The sequence below is a fragment of the Mustelus asterias genome, unplaced genomic scaffold (genome assembly GCF_964213995.1).
Source record: "Mustelus asterias unplaced genomic scaffold, sMusAst1.hap1.1 HAP1_SCAFFOLD_642, whole genome shotgun sequence".
Classification (NCBI taxonomy): Eukaryota; Metazoa; Chordata; class Chondrichthyes; order Carcharhiniformes; family Triakidae; genus Mustelus; species Mustelus asterias.
The window spans coordinates 223,042-246,137 of NW_027590591.1; the positions used below are offsets into that span (position 1 = coordinate 223,042).

Sequence of the window (23,096 nt, forward strand, 5' to 3'; positions counted from 1 at the left end):
ATATCTTCACTTATGACTGTCTCCCGCTGTCCTCTTTCTGTCGCTTTCTCTCTCTCTCTCTCTCTCTCTCCCTCAAGACGCTCTTTAAAACCAATCTCTTTGAGCAAGCTTTGATTCGCCAATCCCTTCTAATATGAGTACTTCCTGGAGAGTTAATGACCAATCCTCAGGGAACTCGTATTCAGGTTTGGCGATGGCCCAGTGGGATTACCGCTCGGCTAATAATCCAAAAACTCAGCTAATGTTCTGGGGACCCGGATTTGAATCCCGTCACGGCAGATGGTGAAAAAAATCTGGAATTAAGAATCTACTGATGACCATGAAACCATTGTTGATTGTGGGAAAAATCCATCTGGGTCACTAATGTCCTTTAGGGAAGGAAATCTGCCGTCCTTACCCAGTCTGGCATGTCCGCTACGACTCTCACCAACTTTTACAGATGCACCATAGAAAGTATCCTTTCTGGATGTATCACAGCTTGGTCTGGCTCCTGACTCCGTCTACATTTTCCACTGCCTTGGGAAAAGCAGCCACGCACCCCGGACATTCTCTCTTCCACCTTCTTCCGTCGGGGAAAAGATACAAAAGTCTGAGGTCACGCACCAACCGACTCAAGAACAGCTTCTTCCCTGCTGCTGTCAGACTTTTGAATGGACCGACCTCGCATTAAGTTGATCTTTCTCTACACCCCTAGCTGTGACTGTAACACTACATTCTGCACCCTCTCCTTTCCTTCTCTATGAACGGTATGCTTTGTCTGTATAGCACGCAAGAAACAACACTTTTCGCTGTATCCCAATACACGCGACAATAATAAATCAGATCAAATCCCTCCTTCAAAAGTTTATTTGTGGTTTGGTGGATTGACTCGAACCGGCACCAGACTGTGGTGACGAGGGGAATTTCACAGTAACTTCATTGCAGTGTTAATGTAAGCCTTACTTATGACTAATAAATAAACTTTTAACTTTTTAGTCGCAAGTAGGCCGACATTAACACGGCAATGAAGTTACTGTGAAAATCCCCTGGTCGCCACACTCCGGCACCTGTTTGGGTAACACTGAGGGAGAATTTAGCACGGCCAATGCACCCTAACCTTAAGTAAGAAGACCAGAACCTGTGCTCAACCTGGGAGCGGAAGGTGGGAGTGGCTGGTGGGAGGTACAATGTGATCAGTAGCGAATGTGATCAGTGGCTCGTGCTATCAGATAAACCTGTTGGACTTTAACCTGGTGTGAGACTCCTTACTGTGATCAGTAGCGAAGTAAGAAGTCTCACAACACCAGCTTAAAGTCCAACAGGTTTATTTGGTAGCAAACGCCACTAGCTTTCAGAGCGCTGCTCCTTTGTCAGGTGAGTCACCTGACGAAGGAGCAGCACTCCGAAAGCTAGTGGCTTTTGTTATCAAATAAACCTGTTGGAATTTAAGCTGGTGTTGTGAGACTTCTTACTGTGTTCACCCCAGCCCAATCTCCACATCATCAGTACTGAAGGCAGAGCCTGCTGGGATGGGACTTTCTATCCTCTGCTACCACCTAGTGGACAATGGTGTGATTGTGGTGTCTGACAGTCAAACTTGAAGCTCTCGACCCTTTCTACTTCATCCCCATTGATGTAGACAGGAGCATGTTCTCTTTTACGCTTCCTGAAGTCAATGACAATGATATACTTGCAGTGGAGGCAGTTGTAAGGTGTTGGGCCTCGTTAGAGTGACTGTCTTGAGTCAGGAGTGTGATGGAATACTCCCCACTTGCCTGGATGGGTGCAGCTCCAACAACACAAGAAGCTCAACACCATCCAGGACAAAGCAGCCCCGCTTGATTGGCACCACATCTACAAACATTCAATCCCTCCACCACTGACGCTCAGTAGCAGCAGTGTGTACTATCTACAAGATGCACTGCAGCAATTCACCAAAGATCCTTAGGCAGCACCTTCCGAACCCACGGCCACTTCCATCTAGAAGGACAAGGGTAGCAGATACATGGGGACACCACCACCTGCAAGTTCCCCTCCAAGCCACTCACCATCCTGACTTGGAAATATATCGCCATTCCTTCACAGTCGCTGGGTCAAAATCCGGGAATTCCCTCCCTCACGGCATTGTGGGTCAACCCACAGCACATGGACTGCAGCGATTCAAGAAGGCAGCTCACCATCACCTTCTCAAGGACAACTCGGGATGGATAATAAATGCTGGCCAGCCAGCAACGCCCATGTCCCACAAATGAAGAAAAGGATTCGCAGGCAATTTAACAGTAAATACTTATTTATATTTATTTTAAATATTTATTTGCCAGTGGCCCTCTACACATAGATACAGCAGAGATCCAAGTGAGGAACTGTGTCCATGCTTGCTTCTACACACTTCTCTGTCCAACATTTCACTGACCCCATTGCGAGTGAGAATGGAAATGTTTGAGCCTTCCCGGCAAAACTCCACTCAAAGGGACTGGAAAATCGCAGCCCAGGAGCGAAGATGGAAGACAATTGGTGGAAAATTCCAGCCTCGGTCACCCCGGAACCGGAAAATCCCACCCCAGGTCCACGTGCCTTTCCGTGACCTGCCCCTCGCCCGCTCCGATTCCAGCGGTGGGCAGAATGGGAACATTTGCCCCAATGGGTGCGGTTTTCCAGTCCCGCCCACCACGGGAATTGGAGCGGGCGAGGGGCGGACCATGGGAAAGTCCGTTGACCTTGGGCGGGGTTTTCTGGTTTCGGGGTGAGCGAGGTTGAAAGATCCTGCCTGAAATGTCTAACACTGGGGGGGCACTGAAGGTGAGAGGGGGATCGTTCAGGGGAGATGTGAGGGGTAAGGTTTTTACACCGAGGGTGGCAGGTATCTAGAACGCGCTGCCAGGGGTGATGGTGGAGGCAGATACGATAGGGGTGTTTAAGGGGCTTTTAGATAAGCATAGGAATATCCTCTTCTACATCCTTTCCAAAGCCTCTGCATCCTTCCTGTAATGGGGAATATGGACCAAGGACAGGAAGAAGGGATTTGTTTAATTTCGTGTCAGGTTCAGCACTACATCATGGGCTAAACGCAGCATTTTTAGCCCATACTGCCCCTTGAGAAGGTGGTGTGGTGAACCTGCTGAATTTCCATGTGGTGTAGGCACACCCACAGTGCTGTTAGGGAGGGAGTTCCAGGATTTTGACCCAGCGACAGTGAAGGAACGGCCGATGTATTTCTAACTGGCACGGTGACACAGTGGTCCAAAGATGTGCGGGTTAGGGCTATGCTAAATTACCCCAGGGGACGAGCTAGGGTAAATCCATGAGGTTACGGGGATAGGGCCTGGGTGGGATTGTTGTCAGTGTAGACTCGATGGGCTGAATGGCCTCCTTCTGCACTGTAGGGACTCTACGATACAATGATTCTAAGTCGGGATGGTGAGTGGCTCGGAGGGGAACCTCCAGGTGGGGGTGTTCCCAGGTATCTGCTGCCCTTGTCCTTCTAGATGGTGGAGGTGGTGAGTTTGGAAGGTGCTGCCTAAGGAGCCTTGGGGAGTCGCTGCCGTGCATCTTGTAGACGGTACACACGGCTGTCACTGTGCGTCGGTGGTGGAGGGAGTGAATGTTTGTGGTTAGCGTGTCGATCGAGCGGGGCTGATTTGTCCTGGATGGTGTTGAGCTTCTCGAGTGTTTTGGGAGCCGCACTCATTCAGGGAAGTGGGAGAGCAGAGAATGGAGCAAAAAGGTGACATCTTATAGAAAGGAAAGCAGTATTCTGAGTGACAGGGATCCCCGTGGGGGAACGTGGCTAACAGAGGGGTCAACTCAGGAGAAATTGTGTTGTGGATATCACAGAGCAGGCAGAGTGGATCCGAGAGGATATGGTGAGACAAACTCAAATAGCGTGGAAATCTCCTGGTCGGACGAAACATTGCAGCCGTTATTTTATACCCAGGGTGCAATATCATTCAGAAAGGGGCGACGTTCTTCCAGGAGGTGTTTTTCTCATCTGGTAACAGAGTTTGTTATTAAATAAACAGGGTAAGCCAGCGGAATCTCCCAATCAGCTCCTGCGTCTCTGAACCGATTGACGGGACTAAATTCCCATTCCTGGTTCCAGGGAGCGCGAGGCGAGTGGAGTCAGATTCATCCGAGGTCTCGGGGTCTTCAGATGTCCCGGGCGGGCGAGGGGCAGGAGGTGGTGGGAGGGTGCCCGGGGCCTTCTGGTTTTGACGGTCAGTCTTGAGCGGGTGCGGGGCTGGAAGTCCGTTCATTTTCCACGAACAGCTGTTCCGCCTCCCCTTGCGTCCACACTCCTGGGAAGCAAAATGCAGTCAGGTTATATTGACAGCTAACAATATGGACGGCAGCATTCACATCCCGGTGGCACAGTGGTTAGCACTGCTGCCTCACAGCGCCAGGGACCCAGGTTCGATTCCCGGCTTGGGTCACTGTCTGTCCTCCCCGTGTCTGCATGGGTTTCCTCTGGTTTCCTCCCACAGTCCGAAAGACGTGGTTAGGGTGCATTGGCCGTGCTAAATTCTCCCTCAGTGTACCCGAACAGGCACCGGAGTGTGGCGACTAGGGGATTTTCACAGTAACTTCATCGCAGTGTTAATGTAAGCCTACTTGTGACAATAAATAAATAAACTTTAAACTGAATAATAGGATGACAGTAAGATTGGGTGGTTAACAGTGAGGCGGAGTGTCTTAGGCTACAAGAATTTATAGATGGAAAGGTCAAATGGGCGGATAAGCGGCGGATGGAATTTAACCCTGAAAAGTGTGCGGTGATCCACTTTGGAAGGAGTAATTTTACAAGGAAGAACTCAATGAATGGTAGGACACTGGGAAGTTCTGTGGAGCAAAGGGACCTTGGTGTGTTTGTCCACAGATCTCTGAAAGTGGAAGGGTGTGTTAGTAGGGTGGTGAAAAAGGCACATGGGACACTCGCCTTTATCAATCGAGGCACAGATTACAAAAGTAGGGAAGTCATGTTGGAGTTGTATCGAACTTTGGTGAGGTCACAGCTGGAGCACTGTGTGCAGTTCTGGTCACCACATTATCGGAAGGATGTGATTGGACTGGAGGGGGTGCAGAGGAGATTCACCAGGATGCTGCCTGGGACGGAGCGTTTCAGTTATGAGGAGAGGTTGGAAAGGCTTGGGTTGTTTTCATTGGAGCAGACTGAGGGGCGACCTAGCCTCAGCCAATTAGAGTCAACCTGCCAACACCCTTGTTTATTCTGTGTTGCCAATGCCACCCCCTCTCCCATCTAGAAGGACAAAGGCAGCAGGTACCTGGGAACACCCCCACCTGGAGATTCCTCTCTGAGTCACTCACCATCCCAACTGGGAAATATATCGGCCGTTCCTTCACTGTGGCTGGGGTCAATATCCTGGAACTCCCTCCCGAGCAGAGCTGTGGCTGTACCTACACCTCCCAGACTGCACTGGGTCCAAGATGGCGGCTCACCCACCACCTTGGGAAATCCCCTAGTAGCCACACTCCGGTGCCTGTTCGGGTACACTGAGGGAGAATTTAGCACGGCCAATGCACCCTAACCATGTCTTTCGGACTTTATTATCTGCTACCAAATTTATTATTTGCTACCAAATTTATCAATTTTATCAAATTTATTATTTGCTACCAAATAAACCTGTTGGACTTTAACCTGGTATTGTGAGACTTCTTACTTTGATAAAGTAAACATGGACCAAATGTTTTCTGTTTCAGAGAATATCATAGAATCCCTACAGTGCAGAAGGAGGCCATTCAGCCCATCGGGTCTGAACCGAACACAATCCCACCCAGGCCCTATCCCCATAACCCCTCATATTTATCCTGCAAGTCCCCCTCACACTAAGGAGCAATTTAGCATGGCCAATCAACCTAACCCGCATATCTTTGGACTGTGGGAAGATACCGGAGCACCCGGAGGAAACCCACGCAGACACGGGGAGAATGTGCAGACTCCACACAGACAGTGACATTGACAGTGACTGTTGTGGGACAATCTAGAACAGGAGGTCACAGGCGTAGGTTGCGAGGCGGTGGATTTAAAACTGAGATGAGGAGGAACTACTTCTCGCAGAGGGTGGTGAATTTGTGGAACTCGCTGCCCCATCGCGCGGTGGATTCTGAATCATTGAATGGTTTCAGGAAGGAGATGGATATATTTCTAATAAAAAAGGGATTCGGGGATGTGGGGAACAGGTGGGGAGGTGGGTTTGAGACCAGGGAGAGATCAGCTGTGATCTGATTGAATAGTGGAGCAGGCTCGAAGGGCTGAATTTGCCCAATTCTGCTCCTAAATCCTATGTTCCACCTTCTCAAGGGGCAGTTAAGGATGGGCAATAAATGCTGAGTCTAGTCAGCCACGCCCACATCCTGTAAATGAAGAAAGGAAGAAAGAAATTGTCATGATGGGTTTGAAATTTGGCGCTCTGGCGTTGGGGCTGATTTCCCAACTCTTGTACTCAATGGAAGAGAGTTCCAAACTCCCACCACCCTGTCCGAATGCGACCTAACCAAGGTTAGGGAAGGAAATCTGCTGTCTTTACCCAGTCTGACCTACATGTGACTCTAGACCCCACACAGCAATGCGGTCAACTCCTAACTGCCGCCCCTGGAATGTCTCCAGCGCGACACTTGGGTCAGTGGGAAATTAGGGATGGGGACAAGTGCTGCCCCTCCCCATGGTTCCCACATCCCATGTGCAGATAAAGGGACAATGCTGTGTGGCTATGTGTGGTTGTTTGAGGCTGATCTGTCACTATGTTACCTGAGTCTGCTGCAGAGGAATCGGGATTGACGCATCTCTGGTTTGGCACAGCTTCAGAGCCACAGGCAGGGAACCCTGGGAAAGCAAGAACCAACGCACACTCTGAATACACGGCCGACATTCCCCACCCCCCAACCTCTCAGAGATCTGTGAAGCCCATTCTCCAGTGAAACGCAGTGTGGAACCTGGTTGTCTTTAACGGGAGAAAGATGGAAGGAACAGCCAAACCCTTGAGCCAAGTGCTCCTGTTTGCACCGACCGTCCTCGGCTGCACATACACAGGCCAAAACACAAACCCCTCTGCCTCTCACAGAGGCAACATTAGATAATGGAATGTAGACATGGCTGGCAAGGCCAGCACTTATTGCCCTCTAGTGGCACGTGTTTGTATGGTAGCCTCAAACAGACAGAATGCATGTTGCATTTTTCACTACACTACAGTTATATCCCTCAGACAGTCAGAAAACACATAACAACATAGGAATTACAAACAGAAATCGGTAATTCAGCCCTTCGAGCCGGCTCCGCCATTCAATCAGATCATGGCTGATCTCTCCCTGGTCTCAAACCCACCTCCCCACCTCTTCCCCATATCCCCGAATCCCTTTTTTATTAGAAATATATCCATCTCCTTCTTGAAACCATTCAATGATTCAGACTCCCCCGCGCGATGGGGCAGCGAGTTCCACACATTCACCACCCTCTGCGAGAAGTAGTTCCTCCTCATCTCAGTTTTAAATCTATCGCTTCTCAACCTATACCTGTGACCTCCTGTTCCAGATTGCCCCACAAGAGGAAACATTTGGTCTCCATTGACTTTATCAATCTCTGATAGAATTTTATATCCCTCGATCAGATCCCCCCTCATCCTTCTAAACTCCAGCGACTCTGAGAATGCGGCCAAGGTGGCCTTCACAACACACAACAGCGCAGAATCGCTGAGCATAAACTGATAGCCAAGTTCCACACACATGAGGACGGCCTCAGCCGGGATCTTGGGTTCATGTCACACTATCTGTAACCCCCACGACTTGCCTGGGCTTGCAAAATCTCACTAACTGTCCTGTCTGGAGACAATTCACACCTCTTTAACCTGTGTTTAACCCTCTCTCCACACACATTGTCTGTACCTTTAAGACCTGATTATTGTAAAGACTCGCATTCCAACCATTATTCTGTAAATTGAGTTTGTGTCTATAAGCCCTGTTTGTGAACAGAATTCCCACTCACCTGATGAAGGAGCAGCACTCCGAAAGCTAGTGGATTTTGCTACCAAATAAACCTGTTGGACTTTAACCTGGTGTTGTGAGACTTCTTACTGTGTTTACCCCAGTCCAACGCCGGCATCTCCACATCATTACTAGCCCAGTGACATCACCACTGCGCCACCAGGCAAAGGATTCATTATAACATGCATTAATACTCTTACCTCTGCACCTGCCGATCCCTCCAGCCAGGGCAATGATGATTCCGGCAACCCCGATTACAATCCCAGCCACGTAGCCATGAGTTGGCCAACTTTTCACCTTGGGAGCTGGGGAACAAGTTAGAATTAGGGTCGGAAGATGTCACAGTTCTGGGTGGGATTGAACCTGCTTTGTTTCCTCCCCTGGGGCCCCGTGCTACCTCACATCATGGGTCACAGCGAGGTCCAGAGGATGGGCAGCCATGCCTGCTCTCATGCCTGCACCCACACCCCTGGCTTCTTGCTCCTAGAAAGTGCTGGAAACCAATCAAGTGACATTTCCACTCCAGTTATCCCTGCGCATCACCACAACCCCAACAGAGAGGGGTTACACACGCAGTCCAAGGCCCCAGCGCTCCCTGGAGTTAAGAAACTATCAATGTCACGACACCACTGACTTCCCAAAGCTGACCCTGAACACCAATCCTTGCCTAAACAAAAACCCACCAATCACAGCATCGAAATAGCCCGGAATCTCCCTTTGTAACTCAGAGGCTTGGAACCCAATCAACAGTCTTGTGAGAAAGAAGGACATTTAGTTTAAATGTGAGCACCCTGTGAATCAGAGCCTCCACCTGTCCCCACACCCTGAGAACTAACGCATTAACAGTTACCCGCTGGTTCCAAATGAACCACCTGTTTGACCTTAAATGTACTAAATAACAGAGGTCAATCATCCTGTTCAGGCTAAAAATGAGTGGTTAGATTTATTTACGTATAAGATTATACAGAGCAATAATCAATGCAAGGGGCTAATTGTCCTGGCCCAGTAAGGGAGCAGGCAATGTTTCTTTGTGCCTCGAATGATTGTGGGAGAGGGCTTACCCCAAGTCGCTGTTAGTTTGTCGGTGCTACTGCTGTGCTCCACCTGGCAGGTGTAGATGTCTCTGCTTTGGGGAGTGATGCTGATCTGCAGGGTGGTCTGGAATGTTCCGCCTGTGTTTGGTAAAATCCTGCTACTCAACACCTCCTGCTGGACCGTGCCACCATTGTGCAGCCAGGTTGCGTTGATGCCGCTTGGATAGAATCCGTTCACGTGACAGATAAGAAGTAAAGGGTCTTTCCCTCTGTGCAGGCGATGTGTGGTTATGTTGATGGAGGGCTTGGCTGCAGAGAGGGAAGGACGGACAGTTTAACCATCGCCAGATAAAGTACACACAATATACTGGGAGATCTGTCTCCCGCCGCCCCCCACAGATATTGCTTCCTCCACCATTGTCGCCCTGGATGATTGCCCCCTCTACCTGATGGCCACCACGGAATGATTGCCATCCCCACCCCCACTCCCGCATCGCTGCCCCGAGTGATCAACCCATCCCTGCAGGAGTTCCCCTTTTTACTCATTCCTGGGACACGAGCGTCGCTGGCTGGACCAGCATTTAGTGCCCATCCCTAGTTGCCCCTTGGAGGGCAGTTGAGAGTCACCCACATTGCTGTGGCTCTGGAGTCACATGTAGGCCAGACCGGGTGAGGACGGCAGATTTCCTTCCCTAAAGGGAACCAGGTGGGTTTTTCCGACAATGGGGCATCAGTAGATTCTTAATTCCAGATATTTTTTATTGAATTCAAATTCCACCATCTGCCGTGGCGGGATTCGAACCCGGGTCCCCAGAACATTAGCTGAGTTTCTGGATTAATAGTCTAGTGATAATCCCACTAGACCATCACCTCCCCTCCCCTCCCCACCCCTCAGGCCTCATCCCCTTGGCACTGCCTGTGTGCCATGGCGGCAGAGACAGGGTGCCCAATTGGCAATGCCATGGTGCCATGCTGGCACTGCCCCATGGGAACCTCCCTGCCCCATCCCCCGACCACCTCGGGGGCTTCAATGGGCTGCGGTCCCACTGGTGAAACATTATAACATCGTGCCCAGCCCCTGTTGGTGAGGCCCACCTGTGATCCTCGCCAGTGAGTACCTTGCCTGGGGGGGTGGGGGGGGGGGGGGGGGGCAGGCGGGTGGTTATGGTAAGGGAGCCCGGCCGAAAGCGTCCGGCGCTTGTTAATGACATTAAATATTGAAATCAGGAAGGGGGTGAGGCTGATTTTGCCGGAAAAATGGGGCCGGCAAGATCTTGAGGGGTGTGGAATCGGTGGTGAACTGGATTCTTCGCCACTCAGCCGATCTTACTGGGTGCTCGGCCAGTCAATTGATCGATCGCGCCCCCAGTGTTTGTTTTAACCTGAACTAATGCAGAGTTCTGTTGTTTGATGTTTTGCCCTGGGATATTACAGAATGGGGCCTGATTGGGTTGATTGACAGGTAAGGTTATAGGACATGGGGGGGCTAGGCTTTCACAGAGAACTCAAGCTGGTCTGCTTATGGATCTTCAGAGAGAGGTCGCTTTCTCTGTATCTCTCGCTCCGTCCGACGTGGAGTCTGGAATCTGCCAAGAAATAAGGGTTTTTTTTCTGAGATGCGACCGTTTGTGGGAGTGGGGGAGTTTTCTCTGGAGGGTTCGGCCTGAGAATGAGAAGACTCTCTGTCTGGATCACTCTCCAGAGGGGTTAAAAGGCTGGAAATCTAGTACCTATGTAAGCATCTTTGGTTTCTGTGCTATCTGGTTCTAAAGAAGAGGTTTGAGTCTGTGGGGGATACTGCTACATTGGAACAACAGAGAGAGCTAGCTGTTAAGAGTTATACTTTGTCCTGTTTAAGCATTTTTATTGATGAACGTTATGCTCATTCTTTTTGTTATATTCGAACTGTGTTCTTAAATAAACTTGATTTGATAAAAGCTTCCCAGAGGGTCACTGGGATCACACATTATACTCACCCGAATGCTCACTCCATAAAACACAGAGTTTCTGATCTGCTCCTTAACACTCTGTCTAGCACTGTCTCCCTTTGTCTGCCTCTCGCTCTCTGTCTCTCTCTCTCTCACTCTCTGTCTCTCTCTCTCACTCTCTGTCTCCCTCACTCTCTCTCTCTCTCTGTCTCTCTCTCTCTCTGTCTCTCTCTCTCTCTGTCTCTCTCTCTCTCTGTCTCTCTCGCTCTCTGTCTCTCTCGCTCTCTGTCTCTCTCTCTCTGTCTCTCTCGCTCTCTGTCTCTCTCGCTCTCTGTCTCTCTTTCTCTGTCTCTCTCGCTCTCTCCTGCTCTCTGTCTCTTTCTATCTGTCCTATTCTGTCCGTCTCACTCTCTCTGTTTGTCTCTCCATCTTTTTCTTGCTATTTGTCTCTCTCTCTGTTTCAGTCTCTCCCTCTGTGTGTCTCCCTCTTTCTTTCTCTCTCTGTCTCTCTCTCTGTCTCTCTGCCCCTCTCTATCTCTCTGTCTTGTTGTCTGTGTCTCTCTCTGTGTCTGTGTTTCTCTCTCTCTCTCTGTCTCTCTCTCTCCTTCTCTGTGTGTGTCTCTCTCTCTCTCTCTGTCCCTCTCTCTCTCTCTCTGTCCCTCTCTTTCTCTCTGTCCCTCTCTCTCTCTCTCTCTGTCCCTCTCTCTCTCTCTGTCCCTCTCTCTCTCTGTCTCTCTCTGTCTCTCTCACTCTCTGTCTCTCTCTCGCTGTCTCTCTCTCTCTTTGTCCCTCTCGCTCTGTCTCTCTCACTCTCTCCTGTTCTCTCTTTCTATCTGTCCCATTCTGTCTGTCTCACTCTCTCTCTCTGTCTCTCTCTCTGTCTCTCTCTCTCTGTCTCTCTCTCTCTGTCCCTCTCTCTCTGTCCCCCTCTCTCTCTGTCTCTCTCTCTCTCTGTCCCCCTCTCTCTCTCTGTCCCTTGCTCTCTCTCTGTCCCTCTCTCTCTCTCTGTCTCTCTCTCTCTGTCTCTCTCTCTCTGTCCCCCTCTCACTCTCTGTCCCTCTCTCTCTCTGCCCCTCTCTCTGTCTCTCTCTCTCTGTCTCTCTCTCTCTCTCTGTCCCCCTCTCTCTCTCTCTCTGTCCCTCTCTCTCTGTCTCTCTCTCTCTCTGTATTTTCTTTTCAGACGCTCCATGAATCTAATCTTATTATTGGCCACATGCCCCTGTCACCTGCCTCAGGTGTGGAGATGCCGGCGTTGGACTGGGGTAAACACAGTGAGAGTTTTAACAACACCAGGTTAAAGTCCAACAGGTTTATTTGGTAGCAAACGCCACTAGCTTTCTGCCTCAGGGTCAGAGGTTGCTTCCTAGTGTCCCTGTGTGGCCCCCTGGGGATGTTCCTTGCTGTGTTAAGGAGTTATATTGTGGATAGATTGCTGTGTTTGTTGTGGAGTGTGGGGGATCTGTGCTCGGACACACAGAGGGGGTCAGTACCCTGCCCGAGGGCCTTGTGTTGTAAATGAGGGTGCGGGCGGCTTCTCCCTGACAATCACAGTGAGAAGTCTCACACACCAGGTTAAAGTCCAACAGGTTTATTTGGCAGCACTAGCTTTCGGAGCGCTGCTCCTTCATCAGGTGAGTGGGAGTTCTGTTCACAAACAGGGCATATAAAGACAAAAACTCAATTTACAAAATAATGGTTGGAATGTGAGTCTTTACAGGTAATCAAGCCTTAAAGGTACAGACAATGTGAGTGGAGAGAGCGTTAAGCACAGGTTAAAGAGATGTGTATTGTCTCCAGCCAGGACAGTTAGTGGGATTTTGCAAGTCCAGGCAAGTCGTGGGGGTTACAGATAGTGTGACATGAACCCAAGATCCCGGTTGAGGCCGTCCTCATGTGTGCGGAACCTGGCTATCAGTTTCTGCTCAGCGACTCTGCGCTGTCGTGTGTCGTGAAGGCCACCTTGGAGAATGCTTACCTGAAGATCAGAGGCCGAATGCCCGTGACCACTGAAGTGTTCCCCAACAGGAAGAGAACAGTCTTGCCTGGTGATTGTCGAGCGGTGTTCATTCATCCGTTGTCGTAGCGTCTGCATGGTCTCTCCAATGTACCATGCCTCGGGACATCCTTTCCTGCAGCGTATCAGGTAGACAACGTTGGCCGAGTTGCAAGAGTATGTACCGTGTACCTGGTGGATGGTGTTCTCATGTGAGATGATGGCATCCATGTCGATGATCCGGCACGTCTTGCAGAGGTTGCCGTGGCAGGGTTGTGTGGTGTCGTGGTCACTGTTCTCCTGAAGGCTGGGTAGTTTGCTGCGGACAATGGTCTGTTTGAGGTTGTGCGGTTGTTTGAAGGCAAGAAGTGGGGGTGTGGGGATGGCCTTGGCGAGATGTTCGTCTTCATCAATGACATGTTGAAGGCTCCGGAGGAGATGCCGTAGCTTCTCCGCTTCGGGGAAGTACTGGACGATGAAGGGTACTCTGTCCACCGTGTCCCGTGTTTGTCTTCTGAGGAGGTCGGTGCGGTTTTTCGCTGTGGCGCGTCGGAACTGTCGATCGATGAGTCGAGCGCCATATCCTGTTCTTATGAGGGCATCTTTCAGCGTCTGGAGGTGTCTGTTGCGATCTACATCTACATGCACACCAAGAACAGGAAACTTGAGAAACTCGGCATCTCCACCAGCAGCAACCAAGCCTCCCCCGGTACCACAGTAGAAAACAGTACCACTGCAGGGAAGCCCATTGTCAACTTGTCGGACTCCACACTTCAACCAGATGAAATCGAAGTTCTCAGCCGAGGGCTCAATTTCTGCCCCACCACCAAAATAGACCCCATCAGTCTCGCAGCAGACACAGAGGAATTCATCAGGCGAATGAGGCTGCGGGAGCTCTTCCACAAACCCCAAGAGGCCAACAGCGAACACAATGAGACAGCCAATGAACCGGAACAGCCGACAGAGAGATCCACAGTGCAACCGAAGAGGAAAGAGTCGAATTGGACTCCTCCGGAAGGCCGCTGCCCTCGACTTGACATGTATGCCCAAGCCATCAGGAGGTGCGTCAACACCAGATTCATCAGCCGCACTCACAAGACAGCCCCGAACATCACCCAAGCACAACGTAACGCCATCCACGCTCTCAAGACCAACCACAACATTGTCATCAAACCAGCAGACAAAGGAGGGGCCATCGTCATACTGAACAGAACGGATTACTGCAAAGAAGTGTACCGACAACTGAACAACGAGGAACACTACAGACAGTTACCCACAGATCCGACCAAAGAACACACCCATCAACTCGACACTCTGATCAAAACCTTTGATCCGGACCTTCAGAGCACCCTCCGTGCTCTCATCCCACGCACTCCCCGCGTTGGAGATCTCTACTGCCTCCCGAAGATACACAAGGCAAACACACCCGGCCGTCCCATCGTATCGGGCAATGGAACCCTGTGCGAGAACCTCTCCGGCTATGTCGAGGGCATCCTGAAACCCATTGTACAAAGAACCCCCAGCTTTTGTTGCGACACGACGGACTTCCTACAGAAACTCGGCACACATGGAGCAGTTGAACCAGGAGCACTCCATAGAACCATAGAAAATTACAGCTCAGAAACAGGCCTTTTGGCCCTTCTTGTCTGTGCCGAACCATTTTTTGCCTAGTCCCACTGACCTGCACTTGGACCATATCCCTCCACACCCCCCTCATCCATGAACCCGTCCAAGTTTTTCTTAAATGTTAAAAGTGACCCCGCATTTACCACTTTATCCGGCAGCTCATTCCACACTCCCACCACTCTCTGCGTGAAGAAGCCCCCCCTAATATTCCCTTTAAACTTTTCTCCTTTCCCCCTTAACCCATGCCCTCTGGTTTTTTTCTCCCCTAGCCTCAGCGGAAAAAGCCTGCTTGCATTCACTCTATCTATACCCATCAAAATCTTATACACCTCTATCAAATCTCCCCTCAATCTTCTACGCTCCAGGGAATAAAGTCCCAACCTATTCAATCTCTCTCTGTAACTCAGCTTCTCAAGTCCCGGCAACATCCTTGTGAACCTTCTCTGCACTCTTTCAATCTTATATACATCCTTCCTGTAACTAGGTGACCAAAACTGTACACAATACTCCAAACTCGGCCTCACCAATGCCTTATATAACCTTACCATAACACTCCAACTTTTATACTCGATACTCCGATTTATAAAGGCCAATGTACCAAAGGCACTCTTTACGACCCTATCCACCTGTGACGTCACTTTTAGGGAATTCTGTACCTGTCTTCCCAGATCCCTCTGTTCAACTGCACTCTTCAGAGTCCTACCATTTACCCTGTACATTCTTCTTGAGTTTGTCCTTCCAAAGTGCAATATCTCACACTTGTCTGCGTTAAATTCCATTTGCCATTTTTCAGCCCATTTTTCTAGTTGGTCCAAATCCCTCTGCAAGCTTTGAAAACCTTCCTCACTGTCCACTACACCTCCAATCTTTGTATCATCAGCAAACAGGGGAGACACTAGCACAGTGGTATTGTCACTCGATCAGTAACACAGAGACCCAGGGCAATGTTCTGGGGACATCAGTTCAAATCCCACCACGGCAGATGGTGAAATTAGAATTCATAGAACATTACAGCGCAGAACAGGCCCTTCGGCCCACGATGTTGCACCGACCAGTTAAAAAAAAAACTGTGACCCTCCAACCTAAACCAATTTCTTTTCGTCCATGAACCTATCTACGGATCTCTTAAACGCCCCCAAACTAGGCGCATTTACTACTGATGCTGGCAGGGCATTCCAATCCCTCACCACCCTCTGGGTAAAGAACCTACCCCTGACATCGGTTCTATAACTACCCCCCCTCAATTTAAAGCCATGCCCCCTCGTGCTGGATTTCTCCATCAGAGGAAAAAGGCTATCACTATCCACCCTATCTAAACCTCTAATCATCTTATATGTTTCAATAAGATCCCCTCTTAGCCGCCGCCTTTCCAGCGAAAACAATCCCAAATCCCTCAGCCTCTCCTCATAGGATCTCCCCTCCATACCAGGCAACATCCTGGTAAACCTCCTCTGCACCCTCTCCAAAGCCTCCACATCCTTCCTGTAATGTGGGGACCAGAACTGCACACAGTACTCCAAGTGCGGCCGCACCAGAGTTGTGTACAGTTGCAACATAACGCTACGACTCCTAAATTCAATCCCCCTACCAATAAACGCCAAGACACCATATGCCTTCTTAACAACCTTATCTACTTGATTCCCAACTTTCAGGGATCTATGCACACATACACCTAGATCCCTCTGCTCCTCCACACTATTCAAAGTCCTCCCGTTAGCCCTATACTCAACACATCTGTTATTCCTACCAAAGTGAATTACCTCACACTTCTCCGCATTAAACTCCATCCGCCACCTCTCGGCCCAACTTTGCAACCTGTCTAAGTCTTCCTGCAAACTACGACACCCTTCCTCACTGTCTACCACACCACCGACTTTGGTGTCATCAGCAAATTTGCTAATCCACCCAACTATACCCTCATCCAGATCATTAATAAATATTACAAACAGCAGTGGCCCCAAAACAGATCCCTGAGGTACACCACTTGTAACCGCACTCCATGATGAATATTTACTATCAACCACCACCCTCTGTTTCCTATCCGCTAGCCAATTCCTGATCCAATTTCCTAGATCACCCCCAATCCCATACATCTGCATTTTCTGCAGAAGCCTACCATGGTGAACCTTATCAAACGCCTTACTAAAATCCATATATACCACGTCCACTGCCTTGCCCCCATCCACCTCCTTGGTCACTTTCTCAAAAAACTCAATAAGGTTAGTAAGGCACGACCTACCTGCCACAAAACCATGCTGACTATCACCTATCAATTCATTACTCTCCAAATAACTATAAATCCTATCCCTTATAATTTTTTCCAACATCTTGCCGACAACAGAAGTGAGACTCACCGGTCTATAATTCCCGGGGAAGTCTCTGTTCCCCTTCTTAAACAATGGGACAACATTCGCTAACCTCCAATCTTCTGGTACTATACCAGAGGCCAACGACGACCTGAAGATCAGAGCCAGAGGCTCTGCAATCACTTCTCTTGCCTCCCAGAGAATCCTTGGACAAATCCCATCCGGACCAGGGGATTTATCTATTTTCAGACCCTCCAGAATATCCTGCACATCCTCCTTATCAACTGTAATACTGTCTATTCTACTCCCTTGCAACCCAGTGTCCTCCTCAGCTATATTCATGTCCCCTTGCGTGAACACCGAAGAGAAATATTGGTTCAATGCTTCACCAATCTCCTCCGGTTCCACACATAACTTCCCTCTGCCATCTATAACTGGCCCTAAACTTGCCCTAACCAACCTTCTGTTCTTGACATACCTATAGAACGCCTTAGGATTCTCTTTAACCCTATCCGCCAAAGTCTTCTCATGTCCCCTTTTAGCCCTTCTAAGCTCGCTCTTCAACTCCCTCTTAGCCAATCTAAAGCTTTCTAGTGCACTACCCGAGTGCTCACGTCTCATCCGAACATAAGCCTCCTTTTTCTTTTTAACCAACAAAGAAACTTTTTTGGTGCACCACGGTTCCCTAGCCCTACCAATTCCTCCTTGCCTGACAGGGACATACCTATCACAGACTCGCAGTAGCTGCTCCTTGAAAAAACTCCACATGTCGGACGTTCCCAGTCCCTGTAATCTCCTAGTCCAACCTATGTTTCCTAATTCTCTCCTAATAGCCTCATAATTACCCTTCCCCCAGCTAAAACCACTGGCCCGAGGTTCATGCCTATCCCTTTCCATCACTAAGGTGAACGTAACCGAATTGTGGTCACTATCACCAAAATGCACACCAACTTCCAAGTCTAGCACCTGGTCTGGCTCATTTCCCAGCACCAGATCCAATATAGCCTCACCTCTAGTTGGCCTGTCTACATACTGAGTCAAAAAACCTTCCTGCACGCTTTGAACAAAAACTGACCCCTCTAACGAGCTAGAGCTATAACAATTCCAGTCAATATTAGTCAAGTTAAAATCCCCCATAACAATTGCCCTATTACTTTCACTCCTAAGCAGGATTGACTCCGCAATCCTTTCCTCAACCTCTCTAGAACTTTTAGGAGGTCTATAAAAGACTCCCAACAGGGTGACCTCTCCTCTCCTATTTCTAATCTCCGCCCATACTACCTCAACAGATAAGTCCTCATCAAACCTCCTCTCTGACACTGTGATACAATCTCTGACCAATAATGCTACCCCTCCCCCTCTTCTACCTCCTTCCCTACTTCGACTAAAACATTTGAACCCCGGGACCTGCAGCATCCATTCCTGCCCCTGCTCTATCCATGTCTCTGAAATAGCCACAACATCGAAGTCCCAGGTACTGATCCACGCTGCAAGTTCACCCACTTTATTGCGAATACTCCTGGCATTGAAGTATACACATTTCAAACCCTGCTCCACCCCACCTCTGCAATGCCGTGCATTGCAGTCCCCATCCATGCATCCCTCACTTTCAGCCCCACTACTCAGGATCCCTCCCCCCCCCCGAATCAGTTTAAACCTCCCTGCATGGCCTTAGCAAATTTACCCCCCAGGATATTGGTCCCCTTCTGATTAAGGTGTAGACCATCCTTCTCATAGAGGTCACACCTTCCCCAGTACGAGCCCCAATTGCTTAAGTACCTGAACCCCTCCCTCCTGCACCATCCCCTCAGCCATGAATTCAAACCTTCCCTCTCCCTATTCCTCTCTAAACTATCCCGTGGTACAGGCAAGAGTCCAGAGATAACCACTCTGTCAGTCTTGGCCTTTAGTTTCCACCCCAACTCCATAAATCCCTGCCTAATATCCCCTTCCCCTATCCTCCCTATGTCGTGTGTCCCCACATGTACAATTCAATAAAACTCTGGAATTAGAAGTTTAATGATGACCATGAATCCATCGTCAATTGTCGTAAGAACCCGTCTGGTTCACTCATGTTCTTTCGGAAAGGAAATTTGTTCAGGGAGGCACGGTGACACAGTGGTTAGCACTGCTGCTTCACAGCTCCAGGGTCCCGGGGCGGCACGGTGACACAGTGGGTTAGCACTGCTGCTTCACAGCTCCAGGGACCCGGGGCGGCACGGTGACACAGTGGTTAGCACTGCTGCTTCACAGCTCCAGGGTCCCGGGGCGGCACGGTAGCACAGTGGTTAGCACTGCTGCTTCACAGCTCCAGGGTCCCGGGGCGGCACGGTAGCACAGTGGTTAGCACTGCTCCCTCACAGCTCCAGGGACCCGGGGCAGCACGGTGACACAGTGGTTAGCACTGCTCCCTCACAGCTCCAGGGACCCGGGGCAGCACGGTAGCACAGTGGTTAGCACTGCTCCCTCACAGCTCCAGGGACCCGGGGCAGCACGGTAGCACAGTGGTTAGCACTGCTGCTTCACAGCTCCAGGGTCCCGGGCGGCACGGTGACACAGTGGTTAGCACTGCTGCTTCACAGCTCCAGGGTTCCGGGCGGCACGGTGACACAGTGGTTAGCACTGCTGCTTCACAGCTCCAGGGTCCTGGGTTCGATTCCCGGATCGGGTCACTGTCTGTGTGGAGTTTGCAAGTTCTCCTCGTGTCTGCGTGGGTTTCCTCCGGGTGCTCTGGTTTCCTCCCACAGTGCAAAGATGTGCGGGTTAGGTTGATTGGCCAGGTTAAAAATTGCCCCTTAGAGTCCTGAGATGCGTAGGTTAGAGGGATTAGCGGGTAAAATATGTGGGGGTAGGGCCTGGGTGGGATTGTGGTCGGTGCAGACTCGATGGGCCGAATGGCCTCCTTCTGCACTGTAGGGTTTCTATGATTTCTAAACTTGCTGATCCAATTTACCACATTATCATCCAGATCATTGATATAGATGACAAACAACAATGGACCCAGCACCGATCCCTGCGGCACACCACTAGTCACAGGCCTCCACTCAGAGAAGCAATCCTCCACAACCACTCTCTGGCTTCTTCCATTGAGCCAGTGTCTAATCCAATTTACTACCTCCCCATGTATACCCAGCGACTGAACCTTCCTAACTAACCTCCTCGTCACAATGGATGTCTCGGCACTCTACACCAGCATCCCCCATGACGATGGCATTGCTGCAACGGCCTCAGTGCTCAGCGCCAACAACTGCCAGTTTCCAGATGCAATTTTACATCTCATCCGCTTCATCCTGGACCACAATGTCTTCACCTTCAACAACCAGTTCTTCATCCAGACACACGGAACAGCCATGGGGACCAAATTTGCACCTCAATATGCCAACATCTTCATGCACAGGTTCGAACAAGACTTCTTCACCGCACAGGACCTTCAACCGATGCTATACACTAGAACATTTTCTTCCTTTGGACTCATGGTGAGCAATCACTGAAACAACTATATGATGACATCAACAAGTTCCATCCCACCATCAGGCTCACCATGGACTACTCTCCGGAATCGGTTGCATTCTTGGACACACGCATCTCCATTAAGGACGGTCACCTCAGCACCTCACTGTACCGCAAGCCCACGGATAACCTCACGATGCTCCACTTCTCCAGCTTCCACCCTAAACACGTTAAAGAAGCCATCCCCTACGGACAAGCCCTCCGGATACACAGGATCTGCTCGGATGAGGAGGATCGCAACAGACACCTCCAGACGCTGAAAGATGCCCTCATAAGAACAGGATATGGCGCTCGACTCATTGATCAACAGTTCCGACGCGCCACAGCGAAAAACCGCACCGACCTCCTCAGAAGACAAACACGAGACACGGCGGACAGAGTACGGGCATTCAGCCTCTGATCTTTGGGGAAGCGTTCTCCAAGGCGGCCTTCACGACACACGACAGCGCAGAGTCGCTGAGCAGAGACTGATAGCTGTGTGTATGAGTGTGTCAGTGTGTGTGTGCAAGTGTGTGAATGTGTGTGTGTGTGAGTGTGTGTGTGTGTGCGAGTGTGTGCGTGCGTGTGAGTGTGTGCGAGTGTGTGTGTGCGAGTGTGTGTATGTGTGTGTGTGTGTGTGTGTGTGTGGGAGTGTGTGTGCGAGTGTGTGAGTGTGTGTGTGTGTGTGTGTGTGTGTGCGAGTGTGTGAGTGTGTGTGAGTATGTGAGTGTGTGTGTGCGAGTGTGTGTGTGAGTGAGTGCGTGAATGTGTGTGCGTGTGTGTGTGTGAGTGCATGTGTGTGTGAGTGTGTGTGTGTGTGCGAGTGTGCGAGTGTGTGTGTGAGTGTGTGTGCAAGTGTGTGTGTGCAAGTGTGTGTGCGAGTGTGTGTGCGAGTGTGTGTGCGAGTGTGTGAGTGTGTCTGTGCGAGTGTGTGAATGTGTGTGTGTGTGTGTGTGTGTGTGTGCGAGTGTGGAGTGTGCAAGGTGTGTGTGCGAGTGTGTGAATGTGTGAGTGTGTGTGTGTGTGCGAGTGTGCGAGTGTGCAAGGTGCGAGTGTGTGAGTGTGTGAGTGTGCGAGCGACTGTGTGCGAGTGTGTGAGTGTGTGTGCGAGTGTGTGAATGTGTGAGTGTGTGAATGTGTGAGTGTGTGTGTGTGTGTGTGCGAGTGTGTGAGTGTGCGAGCGGCTGTGTACGAGTGTGTGAGTGTGTGTGCGAGTGTGTGTGTGTGAGTGTGTGTGTGTGCGAGTGTGTGCGTGTGTGTGTGTGAGTGTGTGTGTGTGTGAGTGTGTGAATGTGTGTGTGTGCGAGTGTGTGTGTGTGTCTGTGCGAGTGTATGAATGTGTGAGCGACTGTGTGCGAGTGTGTGAGTGTGTGTGTGCGAGTGTGTGAGTGTGTGTGAGTGTGTGTGTGCGAGTGTGTGAGTGTGTGTGTGTGCGAGTGTGTGTGTGAGTTCGTGTGAGAGTGTGTGTGAGACTGTGTGTGTGTGTGTGTGTGTGAGTGTGTGTGTGAGTGTGAGTGTGAGTGTGTGTGTGTGAGTGTGAGTGTGAGTGTGTGTGTGAGTGTGTGAATGTGTGAGTGTGCGAGTGTGTGTGTGTGCGTGTGTGCGCGAGTGTGTGAATATGTGAGTGTGCGAGTATCTGAGTGTGTGAGCGAGTGTGTGCGTGTGTGAGTGTGTGTGAGCGAGTGTGTCATAGAAACCTTAGTGCAGAAAGAGGCCATTCAGCCCATCGAGTCTGCACCGACCACAATCCCACCCAGGCCCTACTCCCATATCCCTACATATTTTACCCACTAATCCCTCTAATCTACGCATCCCAGGATACTAAGGGGCAATTTTAGCATGGCCAATCAACCCAACCCGCACATCTTTGGACTGTGGGAGGAAACCGGAGCACCCGGAGGAAACCCACGCAGACACGAGGAGAATGTGCAAACTCCACACAGACAGTGACCCGAGCCGGGAATCGAACCCAGGTCCCTGGAGCTGTGAAGCAGCAGTGCTAACCACTGTGCTACCGTGCCGCCCCATTCACACTGAGGTCACTTACCAATCAGCCTGCGAGCTGCCTGTATAATTGCCTCTGCTACGAGCGGTGCGAATGCGCCGTAACGGATGTACTGTTTGATCAGCCTCTCATTCGCATTGAGACTCTGGACCAATGGTTCTGCTACTGGCTTCACGGCCAGGAACTGATTGGTGGAATAGTCGAATCGGATAAACTCTGTCCCGTCGTAAGCGGCACTCAGCTTTGTGGCTGGGGTTTGGGAATTATCGAAGGTGAGCATGAACTGGGTGATGTGTGTCCCTGGATGGAGGGAAAAGCGAGGCAGTTAGTCTGAGTAACAAACCCCCATTCCGAATCCAACCACCACAGCTGGCCTTTCCCTCTGCAATCCCCCCCTCCCCCACAAATTCCTTCCCTTCATTGACTATGTTGGGGGTAGGATTAGTTTGTGGATGACAGTAAGATTGTCCGGGTGGCTAAGAGTGAGGCGGAGTGTCTTGGGCTACAAGAATTTATAGATGGAATGCTCAAATGGGCGGATAAGTGGCGGATGGAATTTAACCCTGAAAAGTGTGAGGTGTTCCACTTCGGAAGGAATAAATTGACAAGGAAGAACTCAATGAATGGTAGGACACTGGGAAGTTCTGTGGAACAAAGGGATCTTGGCATTTTATCCACAGATCTCTGAAAGCGGAAGGGCGTGTTAGTAGGGTGGTGAAAAAGGCAGATGGGACAATCGCCTTT

General features: G+C 50.3%; 1 protein-coding gene across 1 annotated transcript; it reads right to left on the minus strand.

The window, feature by feature from the left end:
• Positions 1-1,981: 1,981 nt before the first annotated feature.
• On the minus strand, positions 1,982-22,652 carry LOC144487200 (DLA class II histocompatibility antigen, DR-1 beta chain-like; the record flags this gene model as incomplete). Its single annotated transcript, XM_078205254.1, has 5 exons — positions 1,982-4,274; positions 6,743-6,817; positions 8,172-8,276; positions 9,033-9,314; positions 22,395-22,652. Coding segments are annotated over 5 exons (800 nt in total), but the record flags the coding sequence as incomplete, so codon positions are not given.
• Between the last annotated feature and the right edge of the window lie 444 nt (positions 22,653-23,096).